This window comes from Puma concolor, chromosome D4 (assembly GCF_028749965.1).
Source record: "Puma concolor isolate L17-30 chromosome D4, mPumCon1.1.hap2, whole genome shotgun sequence".
In the NCBI taxonomy this organism is placed as follows: Eukaryota; Metazoa; Chordata; class Mammalia; order Carnivora; family Felidae; genus Puma; species Puma concolor.
Genome location: NC_141679.1, coordinates 11,814,754 through 11,834,633, shown reverse-complemented (window position 1 = coordinate 11,834,633; position 19,880 = coordinate 11,814,754). Strand labels below are relative to the sequence as shown.

Here is a 19,880-nt window from a genome sequence, read left to right as displayed (position 1 = left end):
GAGTCCTTCTCAGCGTGCTGGGCAAGAAGGTAAGGGCGGTATCTGCCTGGAACATCTAGGAGGACTTCCCAGGGGAGGTGATGCCCAACTGGACCCTGGGGACAGGGAAAGACGGCACCCCAACAAAGCTCAAGTAATAGTGTTACAGGTGTTCTATTGCCTACAATGTAGTTTCAATAGATTTATATGTGGAATATATGTTAGGTAGCGCCTGGGAGACTCTAATCAGGAATTCACACCCCAGAGTAGATAGCATTTCAAAGTTCTTCTTTTTTTTTAAGTGTCTTTTCTTTTCATCTTTAATGTTTATTTATTTTTGACAGAGAAAGAGAGGGAATGGGGAGGGGCAGAGAGAGGTAGACAGAGGATCTGAAGCAGGCTCTGTGCTGACCACAGACAGCCTTATGGCGGGCTCGAACTCATGAACCGTGAGATCGTGACCTGAGCCGAAGTCGGACACTTAACCGTCTGAGACACCCAGGAGCCCCAGCATTTCAAAGTTCTTTATCAGAAGTCCCAACAACAGAGGCAGCTACTATATAAGCCTTTAGTTTCTACATCTATACTAGAGAATTTCCTAATTAGCAAATGATTTGTTAGAAGTAATTTTCCCCTGGTGAGGAGAGTGATACTGAAGGTTTTTCTGGCCAGAAAAACACAGGTGCCTCCCTTACTGGAACGGTTTACAGAAAGCCCAGCAGCTGGGTCACTCTTTAGAGAGAGACTCCGCAGGGAAGATTCAGGAAGGTCCTGTGACCCACCACTGACCAGGAACACTGGCTGCCTGATTCAGGGAGGTAAACAGAATCCCGCTCCAAGAAGACTGCCCCACATGCCTCTAACGAAAACACTCGTGCAAAATACCCGAGTCACTAAGTAATCTCACTAATCTTATAAGAATGAGTGGTGGGACTGTTTCTGTGGCATTTAAAAAAAATTTTTCTTTTGAGAGGGGCGGGGAGGGGCAGAGAGAATCCCAAGCAGGCTCCTCCCTGTCAATGCAGAGCCCAAAGCAGGGCTCAAACTCACAAACCATGAGATCACGACCTGGGCCAAAGTTGGACGCTTATCCAATGTCAATGAATGTTTGTATGTAAGGCGAGGTCAGCCCGAGACTTGGTTTCCCTCTAAGTCCAGCCAGCCCCTGATGGGGAGGCCGGGGGGAGAGGAGAGCTGTTAACGCCCCAGCTCCATCAGCCCACAGGCAGTCAAGCTGGGGAGGCCAGTCTGTAATGGTTCCCGAGCAACTTGCCTTCTGAGGCTGTCTGCACAGGCATTTCTAGAGCCCTACCCGAAAGATGCTGCGTTTTGAGCTGACCGCAATCACCTGGAAGGCATCCAATCCTGTCTCGCCCCGTTGCCTCTGTTTTGACCACAAAGTCCCTCCCTATCCTTACAACCAGGCTTGAAATCTTCCAGACTCTGCTACCTGCTCCATCCGGTGGAGTCCCTTTTCTGTTTCCACGGCAATATCCAACACCATTTCTATCACTTACGCCCGACAGCTGGTCGTCCTAAATAATTCCATGGTTTAATCCAAAATGCACACTTCATGACACTTCCAACTATTAATTAACTGCTGTCAAGAGGATTAACCTCCGTGGGGGATTTTCTCCTGGCCAAGAGGGAGCTGGTCCCTAAGGCCTCAACAGAATTGTAAATCCAAAGGTGGCCCCTTACTCAAGTCTGCCACCCGGTGGTCAGTCGGTGCAGAGCAGCACTGCCTTGGCTTCCGAGATCTGCATATTAGGATTATCTGGGGACTGATTACAGAACTTTATTGTTGTTGGTTTGTTTAGAAAGAGAGAGAGCACGGGCGAGCAGGGGAGAGGGGAAGAGGGAGAGAGAGAATCTTAAGCAGCCTCCATGATCAGCATAGAGCCTGACATAGGGCTCAATCCCACCACCCTGGGACCATGACCTGAGCTGCAATCAAGAGTCAGATGCTCAATAGACTGAGCCAGCCAGGTGCCCTGATTATAAAAACTTTAAAAAGCTCCCGTGCCTTGCTTGGGACATACTCCCAGATAAAAATCTCTAGGGGTGGGACCCAGGGTGCACATTAGAATCCCAGGTGAGCTTTTCAAGAATTTGCTTCCTGAGAGTACACCCTGACCTATGAATCAGAATCTCCAGGACTGGGACCCAGGTCTGTGTGCTCTGAACACATGCTGCTTAAGCAGAAGTCTAGCTCAGGCTTCCCCAGGCCCGCATCAGAGGCCTCTTGCTAGACAAACATACGCCTGGGTTCTTCTCCCATTTACCTTTATAGGTACTGAGTGGAGCTTGAGAACCACTGTTTGCAAGAAGAAATAGGGCTTAAGGAGAAACAGAGGCTGTGACTTGCCCAAGGTCACAAGCCTGGTGGAGCAAGGCTGCAACACCGTCTCCAGTCTTTCGGTCCGACACGTAACCGCACGCTGCTGGGTGCTTGGCTCCCCTAGAGCGGAATTCTTTATTTTAGTGAGCTAGAATTCTTAGGGAAGAAGCAGAATAATGAAAATAAGCAAAGGGGCGCCTGCATGGCTCAGTCAGTTAGGTATCCGACTTCAGCTCAGGTCATGATCTGGCAGTTCACGGGTTCGAGCCCCGCGTCGGGCTCTGTGCTGACAGCTCAGAGCCTGGAGCCTGCTTCCGATTCTGTGCCTCCCTCTCTCTCTCCCCCTCCCCTGCTCATGCTCTGCTTCTCTCTCTCTCTCAAAAATAAACATTGAAAAAAATGTTACTAAAAAAAAAAGAAAGAAAAGAAAAAGAAAAAGAAAATGAGCTAAGAGGTACCCCAAATGAGACATCATAGTCTTTCAGTGTGTAAGGCTTGTCTGCGAGGTCTTCAAAAAACTCTGCTAAGGAGTCCAGTGTCCTCTCTGCCAGTCTTTCGTAGGTGGTCTCATCCAGAGAGCTGCAGGGGAAACACAAAACACATGCTTACTAAACAGCTCCATTTTATTAATGTCAACCTGGCTGATGGATTCATTGATTGACTGATTCATTGTAATGGCTGATTGATTGACTGATTGATCCATTCATTGTAAGCTTTACCTCCAGCATGGGGCTTGAACTCATGTGATTCAAGAGTCACATGCTCCACTGACTGAGCAAGTCAGACGCCCCGACATATTTATTTTTTCCTTAAATTAAAAAATACACGGAAAATAGTTAACATGTACAGTGTAAAAAGTTAATCAACATGAAAAAGTTTATAAGTAAACTTTTTTTCCCAAATAAGCAGCCCCATCCATGGTCAACTACGAGTAACAGTCTCTTCTGTATCTGTCCAGAATTTTATATTCTCTTTTTTTTTTAAAAGCCCTTAGGGAGGGTCTACTATTAACATTTACTTATTTTTGAAAGAGAGAGAGAGAGAGGGAGAGAGAGAGACAGAGCATGAACAGGGGAAGAGCAGAGACAGAGGGAGACACAGAATCCGAAGCAGGCTCCAGGCTCTGAGCCGTCAGCACAGAGTCTGACGCGAGGCTCGAACTCCTGAACCGCAAGATCATGACTTGAGCTGAAGTTGGATGGTTAACCGACTGAACCACCCAGGCACCCCTTTATATTCTTTTTAATACAGAAATGAAGCACTGTGCAGTTTTTACTTAATATATTCTGGAAATTGTTCCATATTAGCACATACAGATTTTCATGGTATTTTATGTTATTTATTGAACCTGACACCTTCAGCCGGACATTGTGCTTATTTCCATTGCTTTTGTTATTAAGATTTATACTGGGCAAACCACAAAGTGGGAGAAAATTATTTGCGCTACATGTATCTGACAAAGGGCTTATTTCCACAATATAGAAAGAACTACAAGTCAATAAGAAAAAGAAAACCCAATAGAAAAAAAGGGTAAAAAAACTTTGAACGGGTATCATTTTTAGAAAGATATCCAAATGGCCAGTGCACATATGACAAGGTGTATAACTTTATCGATCTTCAGGAAAATATACATTAAAAAAAAATCACAATGAGGGGTGCCTGGGTGGCTCAGTTGGTTGGGCGACTGGTTTTGGCTCAAGTCATGATCTCGGAGATTGTGAGTTAGAGTCCGCGTCGGGCTCTGTGCTGACAGCTCGGAGCCTGGAGCCTGCTTCAGATTCTGTGACTCCCCCTCTCTCTGCCCCTCCCCTGCTCACGCTCTGTGTCTGTCTCTTAATAATCAATAAACATTAAAAGAAAAATCACAATGAGATGCCACCAGAATGATGGTTAAAATAGAAGAGACCGGAAATATCAAGAGTTGGTGAGGAAGCGAAGCAGCCCCTCTCCATTGGGTGTGTGTGTATGTGTGTGTTTGTGTGTGTGCGCTCGTGTGAAAGGAGGGTCCATGCGGACACCAGTGGCGGGGGGCAGACTGGAGCAGTGCTGGGGAGCTTTGCACCAGAAGCCACTGCGTCCTCCTACCCATTGGGCTGTATTTCCCAGCATCCCCTGCAAATAGCTGTGGCCATGTGCCCATGTCCTTCCCACTAAAATGTGAGTGGGTGACAAGCCATTTCCAGGGCTTCCATGCCCTTGTCCCTTTCTGTGGGATGGGCGGGGTGACCGGCCTCCACCGTGCAGGGGACAGTAAGGTACTGACAAGTCACAGGAAGGTGGAATAGCCTGGCTGACTGAATCACTGCACAGAGGCATGCCCACCCTGGGATGTCTGCACACAGGGACACAGACCACCGCCTTGAGCCGTTACAGGTTTGAGTCTCTTTGTTACTGAGGCTTGGCCTACCCTAATTGCTAAGTCACCCAAGAGAATGATAACAAAGCTGTGGAGACAACCTAAATGTCCAGCAACAGGGGATGAGTTAAGTGAACCACGGTCGGTGTATCCAGAAAACTTCATATTATTTCCTTAAAAATAATGTGGTAGGTAGTTGGTGACATGGAAAGATGCTCATGAGTGCTGCCGCTAAGGGAGATAACAGGCTTTGTATGGGATGGGCTTTTTTTTTTTTTTTTTGGTAAAAAAATGCTAAGAGAAAAGGAAAAAATTTAAAAAAAGATAATATGTGCACGTAGGCCTATGTCGTGTATTGAGAGAGAGGGAGGGCACGGGGGAAGAGGTCTCTGATGTGCAAGGTGCTTTATCTTACCCAGGGTCGCCCAAAGTCCCCGCTGTCCTCATGTTCATCAGACAGACACTCTGCTTTTTGACCTTCACAGTCTGACCAAGGCGGTGGCCGCACAAACTCTAAAAGCCAAAGTTAAGAAGAATGTTACCATTTTTCAGTGTATTACAGTCCGTGAATGCATGGTTTCACCACTCCTACATTCGAGAATAACCACATTCAAGTTTTCCAGGAGTAGTTCTTTCTTTCTTCTCTTCTCTTTTCTTTTCTAATTTATTTGAGTAACCCAACATGGGCCTCAAACTCCTGACCCCGAGATCAAGAGTTGCCCACTCTCCCGATGGAGCCAACCATGGGGCTCCTCCCGGAAATGTTTCTTAGGAAATGTTTTCACGTTCTTTACATACATACATTACCTGGAGTTCTCTCAGGCTCTCTCTAAGCCTGTGCTGCTCAAAATAGTAATCCTGAGCCACAGGCAGCTATTTACATTTACATTTATTGGAATAAAATTTAAGAAGTCAGTTTCTCAGTTGAACTAGCCACGTGTCAAGCGTCCTGAGGTCTCGTGTGGCTAGTGGCACACAGAACACAGTCACCACCACAGGAAGCTCTACTGGGCAGCATTGCTCTAGGCGACTAGCACAGGCCAGGCAGGGAGGCATCAGCAAAGCTCCCGGAGTCTGACGAATACAAGCAACAATGAACGGTAAGAGGCAGATGTCTGCTGATGTCCAGAAGAGAGGATCGGACCTCAGACGGGCAGGTCTCATTAACACGATCTGCAGGAGACCATGGGATCTGTTGATTGATCCCAGTCCATAACGTCTGAGTGTCCAGGCTCCTATCTCTGAAGCAGCCAACGCTACTGATCAGCTGGAGAGCCAAATGACATAACCAGAGGAGAGTGACAGGCACCAGAGGGGACGCCGGCTGAGGGACCTGCCCCAGTGTGGGAGGGGATGGAGCCTATAAAGGGAGAGAAAAGTGATACATCTGGAGTGGAGATGATGGAGAAGGGGCCACAGGGCCTTGTGATGGCACTCAGCTGGACCTCATCCTGGGAAGACATCCAAGGGCTTGAGGGGCTTGGTGGCAAGACGCACATTCTCCAAAGGTCACTCTGGAGCACGGCTCAAGGCTGTTATTCTCATGAGCCATCAATGTCCTTGGCAAACTCGGAAAGTAAAAGACAGAGGGCAAGGGGCTGAGAAGTGAGCAGACAAGGGGGAAACAAATGCAGAGCACAGAGGGCATGATTTGATTTGATTTTTTATTACTTTTTAATGTTACTTTTGAGAGAGAGAGTATGTGTGCATGCAAACAGGGGAGGGGCAGAGAGAGAGGAAGACAGAAGATCTGAAGCAGGCTCTGTACTTACAGCAGAGAGCCCTATGCGGGGCTCGAACGCATGAACTGTGAGATCATGACCTGAAGCGAAGTCGGACGCTTAACTAACTGAGCCACCCAGGCGCTCCCAGACGGCATGGTTTTAACTAATTTTTTTTAATGTTTATTTTTGAGAGAGAGAGAGAGACAGAGTGCAAGCAGGGAAGGGGCACAAAGAGAGGGAGACAAAGAATCTGAAGGAGGCTCCAGGCTCTGATCTGTCAGCACAGAGCCTGATGCGGGGCTCGAACCCACATACTGCAAGATCATGACCCGAGCTGAAGCTGGATGCTTAACTGAGCCACCCAGGCGCCCCAAAGTGGGCATGATTTTAAAAGGTTGGCTCTCTTGGGGCGCCTGGGTGGCGCAGTCGGTTAAGCGTCCGACTTCAGCCAGGTCACGATCTCGCGGTCCGTGAGTTCGAGCCCCGCATCGGGCTCTGGGCTGATGGCTCAGAGCCTGGAGCCTGTTTCTGATTCTGTGTCTCCCTCTCTCTCTGCTCCTCCCCCGTTCATGCTCTGTCTCTCTCTGTCCCAAAAATAAATAAACGTTGAAAAAAAAATTAAAAAAAAAAAAAAAATAAAAGGTTGGCTCTGAAGAAGTGAGAGAACCGGTGTGATAGCCACATATTCTAGAGTGCTCACCGTCCCCTTGGTGTTGATAGAAATGGAAGTGGTTAGTCCTCATTACAATCCTGTGAGGCAAGTACTATTATTATAGTGGTGATTCGCGACAGTTATGCTCTATAAAGTCACCAAGAATGCTAGATTAGTGAGCTGCTCCTAAGGGAAATACAGGCTTAGGGTACTGCAGGCCTCAGGTCACATTTGACCAACCGATCAATACATAACCTTGTTTTACATGTGCTTCTGTTTCAAGGCATCTTGTTTAAGGGGCACCTGCGTGGCTCAGTTGGTTGAGCATCTGACTTCGCTCAGGTCGTGATCTCAGGGTTTGTGGGTTCGAGCCCCGCATGGGGCTCTGTGCTGACAGCTCAGAGCTTGGAGCCTGCTTCCGATTCTGTGTCTCCTTCTCTCTCTGCCCCTCCCCCGCTTGCACTCTGTCTTCTCTCTCTCAAAAATAATAAACCCTAAAAAAATTTTTAAAGACATCCTGTTTAATATATATTTTTGATTCATGAACACTGTGCTCGGGGCCAACGGCACCGTAACTCAGGCGTGAATGGGGCCGATCCAGGGCACTTGTCTTCTCCGCGAGGCACCTAACAGCCTTCTTGCGCTTAGACGGCACTTCAGCACTAGGCTGGGGCCATTTTAAACGGTGAAATCAGCAACAAAATCACAACAATGCAAACAACACGCCACTGAGTAGCCGGTGAATAGGACACTTGTTTACAGTGTGGGGGCTGAGAGACAAAGCAGGGAGTCGCCCTGTTTGACCCGGGGTGGGAACATGCAAGCGGGGGGCGCCTCCAGTGTTTTGCTGCTCTGCGTGCACCCAAGCGTGACCGCAGAATCACCCTGGGTATCGATTTGGGGGTTACAGATACATTTTATTGAGTAGGTGAATTCACAAGTTCAGGACCCATGAAAAATGAAGATGAGGCTGTATTTGTATTTCACAGATGAGGAAACTGAGCAAAGTCACACGGAGACACAGAGACAAGGCGCAGGAGCTGGGATTTGAACCCAAAGCTGTCTGGCCCCAGGGTCCGGGCCACAAAGGAAAGAATCGTACGCCTGGGAACCGTACAGAGTTTCAGGCATGTAAGGGAAGTTTGAGACTAGGGGCTCAGAATTTCCCTCCTCTCCAGGGTCCTCTCAAGTCCTGTCATGTCTCTCTGATACCTTCACACAGCCTTCTTTTCTCTTTCATTCCTGGCTCTGATTTTTGTATCTTTGATGGCCGTCGTTGGTGGGAGGTTCGGGCTAATGCAAGTTACTCAACAGCCAGGAGTGGAAGTCTACACTCGGCTGTGTGTAATCATCAAAGGGACTGCTGCCAGAAACATCTTGCTGGTCTCTTACCTGTTCTCCCCAACCCAACATTCCCTGGGTACCTGCTTAACCATTCAGACCCTCTGTTTCCTCCTCAGGAGGCAGGGATCAGGGAAGAAGCCCTGCTGTGCTAGGGAGAGGCAGATGGAATCTGCAGCACTGAGGGCTGTGTTAGGGGTGCTCCCCCCTGCAGCCTCCCGGCAGCCGCCCTCCCTGCTTCCAAGCCACCTGGAGCCCTCGGACTATTGCTCTGTGATGGGTCTGCTAAGCCTGAGTCTCCAGGGTTCAGTCGGTCCCTGAGCTCAGCACGGGAGGCATCTGAGGAGATCCGAGATGGTTGCTAGGCCTACAGTCTCCGGCTCCAGCCCTGGAACCGCATGACCCAACGGAGGACCAGCCCCGGTGAGGCCCGGCCTGGGGGGCTAGCAGGGAGGACAGCCCTCACTCCGGGGGCCCCCCGCGGCAGAGCACAAGACTGGAAGAGTGACTCAGTTCTCATCCACACTCCAGGGAGCGTGGACTGGTGTAACCACTCTGGCATCAAGTGAGTTGAACATTTGCTGGCTCCTCACGTAGCCAATGCCATTCTCGGGAATTCATCCAGAAAGGGCCTCTGTCCGTGGCCAGGAATGCCCACAACAGCACCATCCGTGCCAGCAGCGCCACGGCGGGATCACCCGGATGTCACCAGAAGGAGACTGGACAGAGTGTGATGTACTCACCCAATGGGCTACTACCCGGCAGAGAAAACGAATAAATGACAACTGTGTGCATCAGTATCGACGAGGCTCAGAGACAACCCTGAATCCAAGGAACAAGTCGCAGCGGAATAAACGCAGCAAAATGTTTTTTAGGGAGACGTATGTAGGGGGTGAAACTCTAAGAAAAGGAGGGGATGCCTGACAGAATTCAGGAGAGCAGATTCCCTTCAGGGAGGCCTGGGGGGAGCGGGGAGAGCTTTCAAGGAACAAGCAATATTCTAATCTCTCTCTCGTTTTTTTTAAAATGTTTTTCATTAATTAATTTTTGAGAGAGACAGAGAGAAAGAGTGAGGGAGAGAGTGTGCACAAGCGGGGGAGGGGCAGGGAGAGAGGGAGACACAGAATCTGAAACAGGCTTCAGGCTCTGAGCCATCAGCACAGAGCCCGACGCGGGGCTCGAACGCATGAACCGTGAGATCATGACCTGAGCGGAAGTCGGACGCTTAACCGACTGAGCCACCCAGGCGCCCCAGCAATATTCACTCTCTTCATCTGGTGGTGAAAACATGGGAGTTTGTTATTAACCTTTAAACAAGATAGATATTTTATATACACTGTTGTATGTATAAACGCACATACATTGTCTGTGAAAGACAATAAAAATGAATTTAAAGTGAATTAGGGATGCAGCCCCTGGGTGGCTCAGTAAGTTAAGCATCCAACGTCAGCTCAGGTCATGATTTCATGGGTTTGTGAGTTCGAGCCCCACATGGGGCTCCATGCTGATGGTGCGGAGACTGCTTGGGATTCTCTCTTTACCTCTCTCTCTGCCCCTCCCCCACTCGCACTTTCTCTCTTTCTCTCAAAATAAATCAAATAAACCTAAATAAAGCGGGGCGCCTGGGTGACTCGGTCTGTTAAATATCCAACTCATGATTTCAGCTCAGGTCATGACCTCATCATTCGTGAGATCAAGCCTCTTGTCGGGCTCTACGCTGAGAGTGCAGAGCCTGCTTGGGATTCTCTGTCTCCCTCTCTCTGCCCCTTGCCATGTGCTGTCTCTCTCTCTCTCTCGAAATAAATAAAAAAGAAAAAAAAAATAAAGTCAATTAGGGCATAACCTGCTTGCCAGGCCTAAGGTCAAAAGATCCTGGGATCATAGGTGAGGATCTTGTCCCTCTACAAAAATTAATGTCTATAAGCCTTCCAAGGTGTGCAGCAAGGGCTGCAGCAGGGGCTTATGAAGTTAGGTCAGAGGTGATGACATTATCTCCTCCTTGGAGGGGCCTCCTGTGTGACAAGGAAAAGGCTGGAGGACCAGCTCCGTCCCATTCTCATTCTCAGTAGGGTCAGGGGCTGCATGATAGAACCAGAGGCAGCCCTGGGCCACGGAGCCTCACACTTAGATGGAAGACCTTTCTGGGGATCCTGGCTTCTGACGAGCAGCCAGAGCTAAGAACCGACAATCAGAAGCTTAACACGCTCTATTCCAGAGCTGTGTGTGTGCAGAAGCCGCGAGCCACACACGCGTGGCCATGGGGCGCCTGGAACGTGGCTGGTGGGACCAAGGACCTGGACTGTAAACCTGACACGATCGCCATTTAAAAATGATACTTGAGGGGCGCCTGGGTGGCTCAGTCGGTTAAGCGTCCGACTTCAGCCCAGGTCACGATCTCACAGTCTGTGGGTTCGAGCCCCGCGTCGGGCTCTGGGCTGACGGCTCAGAGCCTGGAGCCTGCTTCCAATTCTGTGTCTCCCTCTCTCTCTGACCCTCCCTCGTTCATGCTCTGTCTCTGTCTCAAAAGTAAAATAAAAGTTAAAAAAAAATTTTTTTTTAAAAATGATACTTGAGTCAAGTCTCTGGAAAACTGAAAACATGTTTGGAACAGCTCGAGTGTGTGACTTTGTTTTTCTACAGTGAACTCTGCGAAATAGAAATGAAACATTTCCACAAGCAATTCAGCTTAACATCTGAGCTGGCAGGTGCTGAAGTGTGCAAGCTGAATTTGTCAGAATGAGTACTAAAAAAGAATGTTAAGTGATTCAATGACTTTTCAGTATTGATTAAATGTTGAAATGATACCGTGAAAAGCTAGATTACATGAATGTGTTGTTGACATTTTTTTTTAAAAAAGTGAGCTCTATGCCCAACATGGGGCTTGAACTCATGACCCTGAGATCAAGAGTCACACGCTCCACTGACGGAGCCAGTCAGGTGCCACTTTGTGTTGCTGAAATTAATCTCACCTGCTTGTTTTTACTTTTTCCATGTGGCTTCTAGAAAATTTAGGATTACACATGTGGCTCCCCTTCCATGTCTTTTGGACAGGGCTGGAGAAGTAGGAATGGCAGTAGAGAAAATAAGGATGGGAAGAGGCCCCCAGAAGGAAGCCAGGTCCTGATGGATTCTGCAGTGCGTGGGGACTTTCAGGGCCAACCTGGGGACAGTTAACGCCTTGACAAAATTAAACATGGCGGTCCCAGTTGCCACCGTCATTGACCCAACTCTTCAAGTATTAGGGATGGATGAGGGAGCTGCGTGATAGACAAGTTCAGCAAACCTGATTAGGTTACTGTGGCAGAGGAGGCCTAATGGGTGACCCAGGGAGCTAACTACCTCCCAACCTCCCAGTTACCCCCAATCCCAGTGTGTGCCAGTGCCTGCCTCCTGGGTGCTGGCTGTGAGTTGGGCACGCTGCTGAGTCAGCAGCCCTTCAGCCACTAAATGCCATCCAAAAGACCATGCGTATGTTGTCACTGTCCTAAATGAAAAACTGCTGGCAACCCTTGGCCCACACCAGCAGGGGTCCAAGTACAAGCTAGGGCAGCTCCCCGTGGGAGCGGCATAGAAGGAGAGGGGTAACAAGTGTCTGTGTTCTGCGCCGGGGCATCGTGGGACCAGCATGGCCATAACCGCCTATTTTTCCTGAGAGTCCTGGGAACCCAGTATCAAGGTCCCAACTCTGAATATTGGCAACCAATCCTAACTCGTCTTCAAACACGGCCAAAGAATAGGGCGGTGGGAAGTTTAAGTCTGAAGTCCAAATTCCAAGGGCGACTGAGTGGCTCAGTCGGTTAAGTACTGGACTCTTGATGTCGGCTCAGGTCATGATTTCACGGTTGGTGAGTTCGGGCCCTATCTCCGGCTCTGCTCCGACAGCTCTCTCTCCCTCTCTCTTCCTCTCTCGCTGCCCCTTCCCTGCTCACGCTTGATCTCTCTCAAAATAAATAAAATTTAAAAAATAAAGTCCAAATTCCAGAGCTCCACAGGCAATCTGAGTTGGATTTCACCTGCCTCCATCCGCGTGGACAACCCACCCGGCATTACCAGCCACTCAGAGCGGATGTCCGTCTGCATTCCTCCCCCAGGCAGCCAGGTTCTCCTGCGGGAATACCCTCCTCTCACTCCCTGGCCATCTTCAAGACCCCGATTAAACACCGTGTCCATCCTGCCCTGCAGTCTTCCTCAACCCCACAGCCGTTCTTTCAGCTTCCTCCTTTCAAGTCTGGGGAGTTACTGGGTCAGACGCGCCTTTGCATTCCCCAGGGGAATTAACTTTCAGTGCTGAAGACTTTATATATGTTAATCCAAAGTAATCCTTACACCAGTTAGGCCAAATGGGCTTTACCCTTTAAATCTCTTCACAGAAAAGGAAGCCAATCCTCAGAGAGGTTCCAGATCCCCAGAGGTCACACAGCTCCCGTGAATCGAACCAGAATTTGGAACGCAGGCCCGGTCATTTTCCAAAAGCTTTGCTGCTCTAGCTACTGTACTCCGCAGCCTTGACATTTCCACCTCGCTTGAGGAAGCATTTCTTTCGGAAAAGCCCGTGCTTGAAAACATCATTCTAATTGTGTGTGTGTGTGTGTGTGTGTGTGTGTGTGTGTGTGTGTGTACATATACTATTATATTGGTACTATTATACTGTACTGTTTTGCTATTTTTTAAAATTTATTTGAGAGAGAAAGAGAGGAGCAGTTGAGGGGCAGAGAGAGAGGGAGATAGGGAGAATCCCAAGCAGGCTCTGCGATGTTAAGAAAGGAGCCGGATGTGGGGCGGGAACTCACAAACCAAGAGGTCCTGACCGTATCAAGAGTGGGCCACCGACTGAGCCACCCAGGCACCCCTGTACTATTTTATTTTATTTATATATATTTATGTGCCATACTGATATTGTATGTCACACACATATATAGGTATATTACAGCATCCAGTACAGTATATAGGATCGCTTAAATTGTTCTCGAAAAGCAAAGGGGCGAGCTTGGAGACAGCCACGGCCTCCGAAAGCGGATCTGCGGCCCCCTGCGTTGCGTTCCCCCGCAGTTGCATGGCAGGATACTGTCCCTTCCACCCGAAAGCAGAAGCCGGTGCAAATGCGACCCCGGGAAACAGAAGGCTGAGCGGGCGGCACCGCCCTGGGCAGCGGGAGCCGAGTGCTCCGCCGCCGTCCGGCCCCCCGACCCTCGCCGAGCGCGTCCCCGGCCCGCGGTTCCTCCGGGGCGGACGGGGCGCGCGTGCCCGCAGCGTCCACAGCGTGCGCGGCCTCCCCCCACTCCGGCGTGCGGCCCTGAAGGCTGCGCGGCGCGGGTACTCACAGCGTGGCTGGGTACGTGGGCTGCGGCCGTCCGGACTCTCAGACCCCGGCTGCCGTAGAGCGGGGCGTCCCTCTTCGGCGCCGGGGCCCCCGCGCGGGCCCGGGCTGAGCCCCCGGGCGCCGAGCGGGCCAGGAGGCAGGCGGCGGCGCGGCGCCCGAGCGTCCACATGCTGCTCCCGCAGTCCGCGGCCGCTCCGCCCTCCCGCTCGGGGGACGCCGCGGCGACACCTAGTGGCCACCGGTGGAAGGCATCGCGGCTCGGCTCGGCGCTCGGGTCCCCTCTTCTGCTGGCTGTGGGAAATGGCCCAAGGTTAGACCTCAGGAAGAACTTCCCAGCGCGGTGCTACCTCTGTTTCACGCAAATGGAGAGCGCGCTTCTTGCAGAGCACACAGCTTACCCCTTCGGCAACACAGTGAATGCGTAACCAAGGTCCCTGGTGTCGGAGACCTAGTGATCTGCTGCTGATTTCTAGCCAGGAAGGATTTGAGAGCTGCAGTCTTGCCGCCAACTGGATGGGGTGCAGGTCTTGAAGCCGCTTGCCCATAGCAGGTTATAGCAGTTAGGAGCGGGCAGACAGGAGAGGGATTGCCTGGTTTAAAAGCGAACTCTGTACTTCCCGGCTGTGTGACCAGTGCGCAGGTTCATTAACTTCTCTGTGCCTCATCTGTAAAATGGAGTTTATTAAAGTTCCTACTTCTTAGGGTTATTTTAAGGGTAAAATGAGTTCATCTATGTAAAGTGTTTTTTTGTGGGGGGACAAGCCCTAGACCCTGCTGAGTGTATGGTAAATATTAAGTTGTTAATACACCTTAAAAGACATTTTTGCTTTAGTATGTTGCAAAGGAATACAGATTGTGAACGTTTCTTCCATAGCTTATATATGCTTGAGAAAATGGCAAGTGCGCATACCAGAGAATGTCATTTTTATGGGGAAGATAGTGGGCAGAGGAGATCGATAGTTGGCGCTCAAGTTTTTCCAAAGCCTCCTTGGTACTTTGTGAATAGTGGAGGTAAAACACGTGTAAATGTGTGGGACACTAAATGACGAGGTTCAAAGAGGAACCCAAACTATCAGATATCAGCATTGAATGGGAGAGTATATACAGGCAGGGGTGGGGACAATCAAGGAAGCCTTCATGGAAGAAGTGGCATTTGCACTGGGCCTTGAAAAATATACAGGAGGGGTGGGATCTGACAGGCTATCAGAGAGGTTGTCCAGGGCATTCTTTTGGATGAGAGCTATTGTCTTTCCTTCAGTTAACTGTAAGTCCTTTATTGAGCACCTGTTATGCCTATTCCAGGCGTGGAGAGGCCTTGTCCCCCTTGTAAATGATCTGCAGATACATTTGATAGTTAAAACGAAGTGAGGGTTGGGGGGGTGTGTGCTGGCATCTAGTGGGTAGAGCCCAGGGATGCTGTTTGATAACATGCTACTGAGAGGATGGCCCCATGCAACACAGAATTATCCAGTTCAGAATGGTAATGGTGCCAGGGCTGAGAAGCCCTCACTAGAGCGAAGGGAAGTGTTTTGGTTAGTAGCCCCAGCCCCCGCCGCTGTTGCACTGATAGTGAGGCCTTTCTCACACCCTCACAACTCTATTACATACTTGGGGAGTTGCACTAGTATTCACCAGTGTGCTTAGCATGTTCTGGCATACGGGAGACCCCGGCACGTGCTCCAAGTTTTGCTCCCTGCGAAGCGGATGTCACTGCCCTGTCTTTGCAGCCAAGGAAGCAGGCTCCGGGTAGCAGAGCAGAGAACATGAAGGCCTCACAATCTGTGCTGAGGTCAGACTGAGAAAGAGACACCTATGATTTTGCTCATATGAGGAATCTCAACAAACAAACCCAACGAATAAATAATCAGAATCAGACCTGTAAACAGAGAACTAACTGAGGGGCGGGGGGGGGGGGGTGGAAGTGGAGGGATGGGCAGAATGGGTGAGGGGGAGAGGAAGATCCAGGCCTCCAGTAATGAAATAAGTTACCAGAATAAAAGGCACAGCACCGGGAATGGAGTCGGTGGTACTGTGATAGCGATATATGGGGACAGACGGAAGGGCAGTGGTGAGCACAGCGTGACGTTTAAGCTCTTGGAATCACTGTGTTGTACACTTGAAGCTAATGTAACATTGTTAACTACACTAAAAAAATTTTTTTAAGTTTATTTTAAGAGAGAATTATAATTTATATAATTCTTTAATTTAAAATTTTATTATATACATTTATTAAATTTTATATATTTTATAGATAATACCTAAATAATTCATATACAGTAACTTATATGCTAATGTGTGTATATTGCATATACATTTTATCTATGTGCTTTCATATAAATATATTTTATATGAATTTCATGGTTTGTATTATCAATATACCCTTATATATGTATTTTATGATGTAATATGTATTGCAAATATAGATAAGTTATATATAGTTATATAATCACTCTAGTAGAATCAGTATTATATAGTTATTATATAAACATAGTGTTCGATCATTGGTATGTAGTTATTAATTAACATCAACTATATAATCAATATGATAGAATTATATATAAATATATATATTTCTTGGGGAAAGAGAGCTGACCTCTGCTTACCCCTTCAAAGTCATCCTGTACCCTCTTGCCACACTTCCTGGTCTTTAACCTTGCCTTGCCCTGCTGTGCCTTATGCCTTTGCTCTTGCTGTTCTGGCTGAAGTTCTCTTCCTCCAGCTGATCACAGGGGGCTCCTTCTCTGCAGGCCTCAGTCTGCCTGTGCCGTCCTTAAAGAGCCTCTCTCGGACCACTGTACCTAAAGGAGATTTCTCCCTCTGTCCCGCTTCCCTCCGTCACTCCTCTCCATTGATTTCCTCCACAGCACGCCTCCCAAATGGCAAATCCATTGCTCGTTCACGTTTTACCTGCTAACTGAACGTTCGCCACACTACCGTACAAGCTCCGCGTCTGTTCTCTTCACCTCTGGTTTCCCCAGCGCTAGGCACGGTGCTGGGTAAGTAGCAGGTGCTCAGTTACTGTTTGCCTGGAATGGATGGATAACCCTGCTCTGTGACCTGCTAGCTGAGCTTCACCTGTAGAATAGGGATAATGGGGGTACCCGGCACACGGTGTGGTGTGAATTAAATGAAATAGCATACAGATTTTGTGGTAATGGTACTTGGCTCGTAGTACGATCTCAACGGTTACTCTGCCCTTTCTCTGTCACTGAGTCTTAGGCTCAACTGTGACGTGCTGGGGGCAACCATGGGCTAGTCATTGAACCTTTGAGACGTCAGAGTTTATTCCATTGAGTATTTTATTGATGCCTGGACACTGTTCTAATGCTGGAGTATGGCGATGCACAAAATAAGCAAGACTCCTTGGTCTCATGGAACTTAACGTTCTAAGATCTCCAGTGGCCGAGATACTCTTAGGTTCTGTGTCAACGCAGGAGCCGGAATGATCTGGCTGAGCTTTGCGTAGACTAGGAAGGAGAATGGCCTACCCTAAAGACTTGGGAGGGGACAGGGGGTTGTCCTCGGCTTAATTTCTTCCAGATCCAGCCGGTTTCGAAAATCACTTGGCGGGTCTTCTTGAACTGTGCAAGTTTGAGAGTTTGCTTGCTACGGCACAACATCTGCAGCTCTTCACTCTGAGAGCACGTCAGAATTCGAGGAGCCAGAGGACTGCCAGGGGAAGCCAGGCCTCCTGTTTTCTGGTCCAGTGCTCTTGCTCTGCAGGCTGTTTACAGCCGCAATTTCCCTGGTTTGGGGACGTCAGTCCCAGGAAAGGCTCTGATTGGCTCTGGTGGGATCATAGGCCCGCCCCTTGGAGCAATCGCTGTTGCTAAGGGGGTGGGCTAAGCTGATTGGTCAGCTGCCAGGGGGCAGGGCATATTAGACAGAGGGCGTGGGAGTTTGCTAGGGAGCTAGGAAACAAGCTACCTCCGTGCGCCGTCAATAATAAAAACTTGTCTCCAACTTCTCACTCCTTGCCTGGCCTCGGGCTTCACCTTCGTGCTCTGTCTCAGAGCCTAACACTGAATTTACCGCCGGGAGGTGACTTCAGCTCTGGGGAAAAGCCAGTCCGTTGCATTTGCTTGGATTGATTGATAAGAGAAATTGCCCAGGAAGTTCTTCTCCGACAGTTGCCCAGGGCAAATTTTTCTACAATGACGGATGAGAAATAGCAGTTTGTCTCAAGAGACTGACTATGGGACCAGAATCTGAATCCAAGTTCTGGAATGCAATTTGATACACGACTCTGAGCTTAAAAGAGATTAAGTTCATGAGATAGTCAACAAATTAATTGATCAGTAATTCCAAAATATTTTTGACAATACATAAGAAACTTGTAAATTAGTTAAGTAATATGCTAATTATCGACACTTTCAGTAGCCAGAAAAAAGGAGGTTTGGATTTATACGCTAAGAAAGTGCCCCTGCAGGGTCCCTTGGGGCCATGCGTGATTGTGTTTGAACCTTGAGTTGACAAATGAAGAAAGCTTCAGGCAGAGACCTCTCACTGTACAAAACACTTTTAGTGGAGGCTGCTTGAGGGAACAGAGGAGAGAAGCATGTGATATATCTGAAGTATTCCTTTAGAGAGTCATTCTTCTTGTTGAATTAGTGTTGATGCACCGATAGCCCTCAAGGAAGCAGCCTGATGCAGTAGAAACGTGGGTTTTGTGGATTCAGATGTATTTCCAAGGCAAATACATTAACATATTTAAACATAATTCTTTTTTTTAATATGAAATTTATTGTCAAATTGGTTTCCATACAACACCCAGTGCTCATCCCAACAGGTGCCCTCCTCAATGCCCATCACCCACTTTCCCCTCCCTCCCACCCCCCATCAACCCTGAGTTTGTTCTCAGTTTTTAAGAGCCTATTATGGTTTGGCTCCCTCCCTAACTTTTTTTCCCCCTTCCCCTCCCCGTGGTCTTCTGTTAAGTTTCTCAGGATCCACATAAGAGTGAAAGCATATGGTATCTGTCTTTCTCTGTATGACTTATTTCACTTAGCATAACACTCTCCAGTTCCATCCACCTTGCTACAAAAGGCCATATTTCATTCTTTCTCTAAACATAATTCTTATATATGTTTCAGATTAATTAGACAAGTGCTACAGACTGAACTGTGCTTCAAAACTCATATGATGCCATTCTAACCTCTGGTACTCCAGAATGTGACTGGATTTGGAGATAGAGCTTTTATTTCATTTTTTAAAAAGTTTATTTATTTTGAGAGCGAAAGGGGGGGAGGGGCAGAGAGGGAATCCCAAGCAGGCTCTGCACTGTCAGCACAGAGCCTGATGCAGGGCTCGAACTCACAAACTGTGAGATCATGACCTGAGCCCAGATCGGACGCTTAACCAACCACACCACCCAGATTCCCCTAAAGATAGAGCTTTTACAGAGGTAACTAAGATTAAATGAGGTCATGAAGATGGGGTCCTAATCCAATATAACTGATTTCTTTAAAGGATGAGGAAGAGACACCAAGGCCCCGTAAGCACAGAGGAAAGACCATGTGAAAAGGCAGTACAAGAGCCACCTGTTAAGCCAAGAAGAGAGGCCTCAAGAAACCAACCCACACCTATACCAACACCTTGATCTTGGACTTCGAGCCTCAAGAACTGAGTTATATTTCTGTTGTGTAGGCCAGCCTACTGTGTGGCACTTTTTTAACGGCCACCCTAGAGAAACAGGGAACCAGCAGGAAGGCGAAGCTGGTTTAAAGAGGATGGAAGACTGATCTGGAATAAGATTGTGAAGTCAGACACACGATCAATTAGTGTCCTTCAGACATGTGCATCTATGGCCTCTGGGTTACCTTCCTAGACAAGAATCGTTTGCATCTTATGACTTTTCTCCCAGGTTACATTCTTGAGATATAATTAATAACAACTAACAAGTCAAACGTAATCACTGTCATAGAGCAGAGTCCCTCAATAGCAGCATTACTAACATTGTGGACAGGACAGTTTTGTTGTGGGGGTTGTCCTGTGCATTTGAAGTTCAGCGGCATACCTGGTCTCTGCCCACTAGATGGCAGTAGTACGTGTTCCCCCATCCAGTTGTGACAGTCAAACATGTTTCCAGACATTGCCAAATGTCCCTAGAGGGAGACAGAATTACCACTGTTCTAGTATAAGTTTGAATTAAAAGACCCAAAGCCTTA

The 19,880-nt window shown here is 48.5% G+C and overlaps 2 protein-coding genes across 4 annotated transcripts in view; one reads left to right on the top strand and one right to left on the bottom strand.

Moving 5' to 3' along the window:
* The window catches only part of FXN (frataxin), a 23,577-nt gene extending 9,645 nt beyond the window's left edge, over nt 1-13,932 (bottom strand). The window contains exons 1-3 of one of the 2 annotated variants that reach the window (XM_086684962.1): nt 13,715-13,932; nt 5,092-5,189; nt 2,779-2,899 (exon numbers count right to left, since the gene is read on the bottom strand). In XM_086684962.1, the coding sequence (XP_086541088.1) occupies nt 2,779-2,899; nt 5,092-5,189; nt 13,715-13,882 (387 nt within the window). In that variant the 5' untranslated portion in view covers nt 13,883-13,932. The remainder of the gene's footprint in view (nt 1-2,778; nt 2,900-5,091; nt 5,190-13,714) is intronic. The other variant, XM_086684961.1, reaches the window with a different exon arrangement.
* On the top strand, nt 13,843-19,880 carry LOC147574709 (uncharacterized). 2 transcript variants are annotated; one of them, XM_086684963.1, is made up of 3 exons: nt 13,843-14,023; nt 16,578-16,709; nt 19,183-19,880. In XM_086684963.1, exons 1-3 carry the CDS (start codon nt 13,881-13,883, stop codon nt 19,310-19,312), a joined length of 405 nt encoding a protein of 134 aa, XP_086541089.1. In that variant the 5' UTR covers nt 13,843-13,880; the 3' UTR covers nt 19,313-19,880. The 2 variants fall into 2 exon arrangements, 1 of the variants encoding a protein (XP_086541089.1); XR_015243446.1 differs by lacking the exon at nt 16,578-16,709 and having other exon boundaries at nt 13,889-14,023.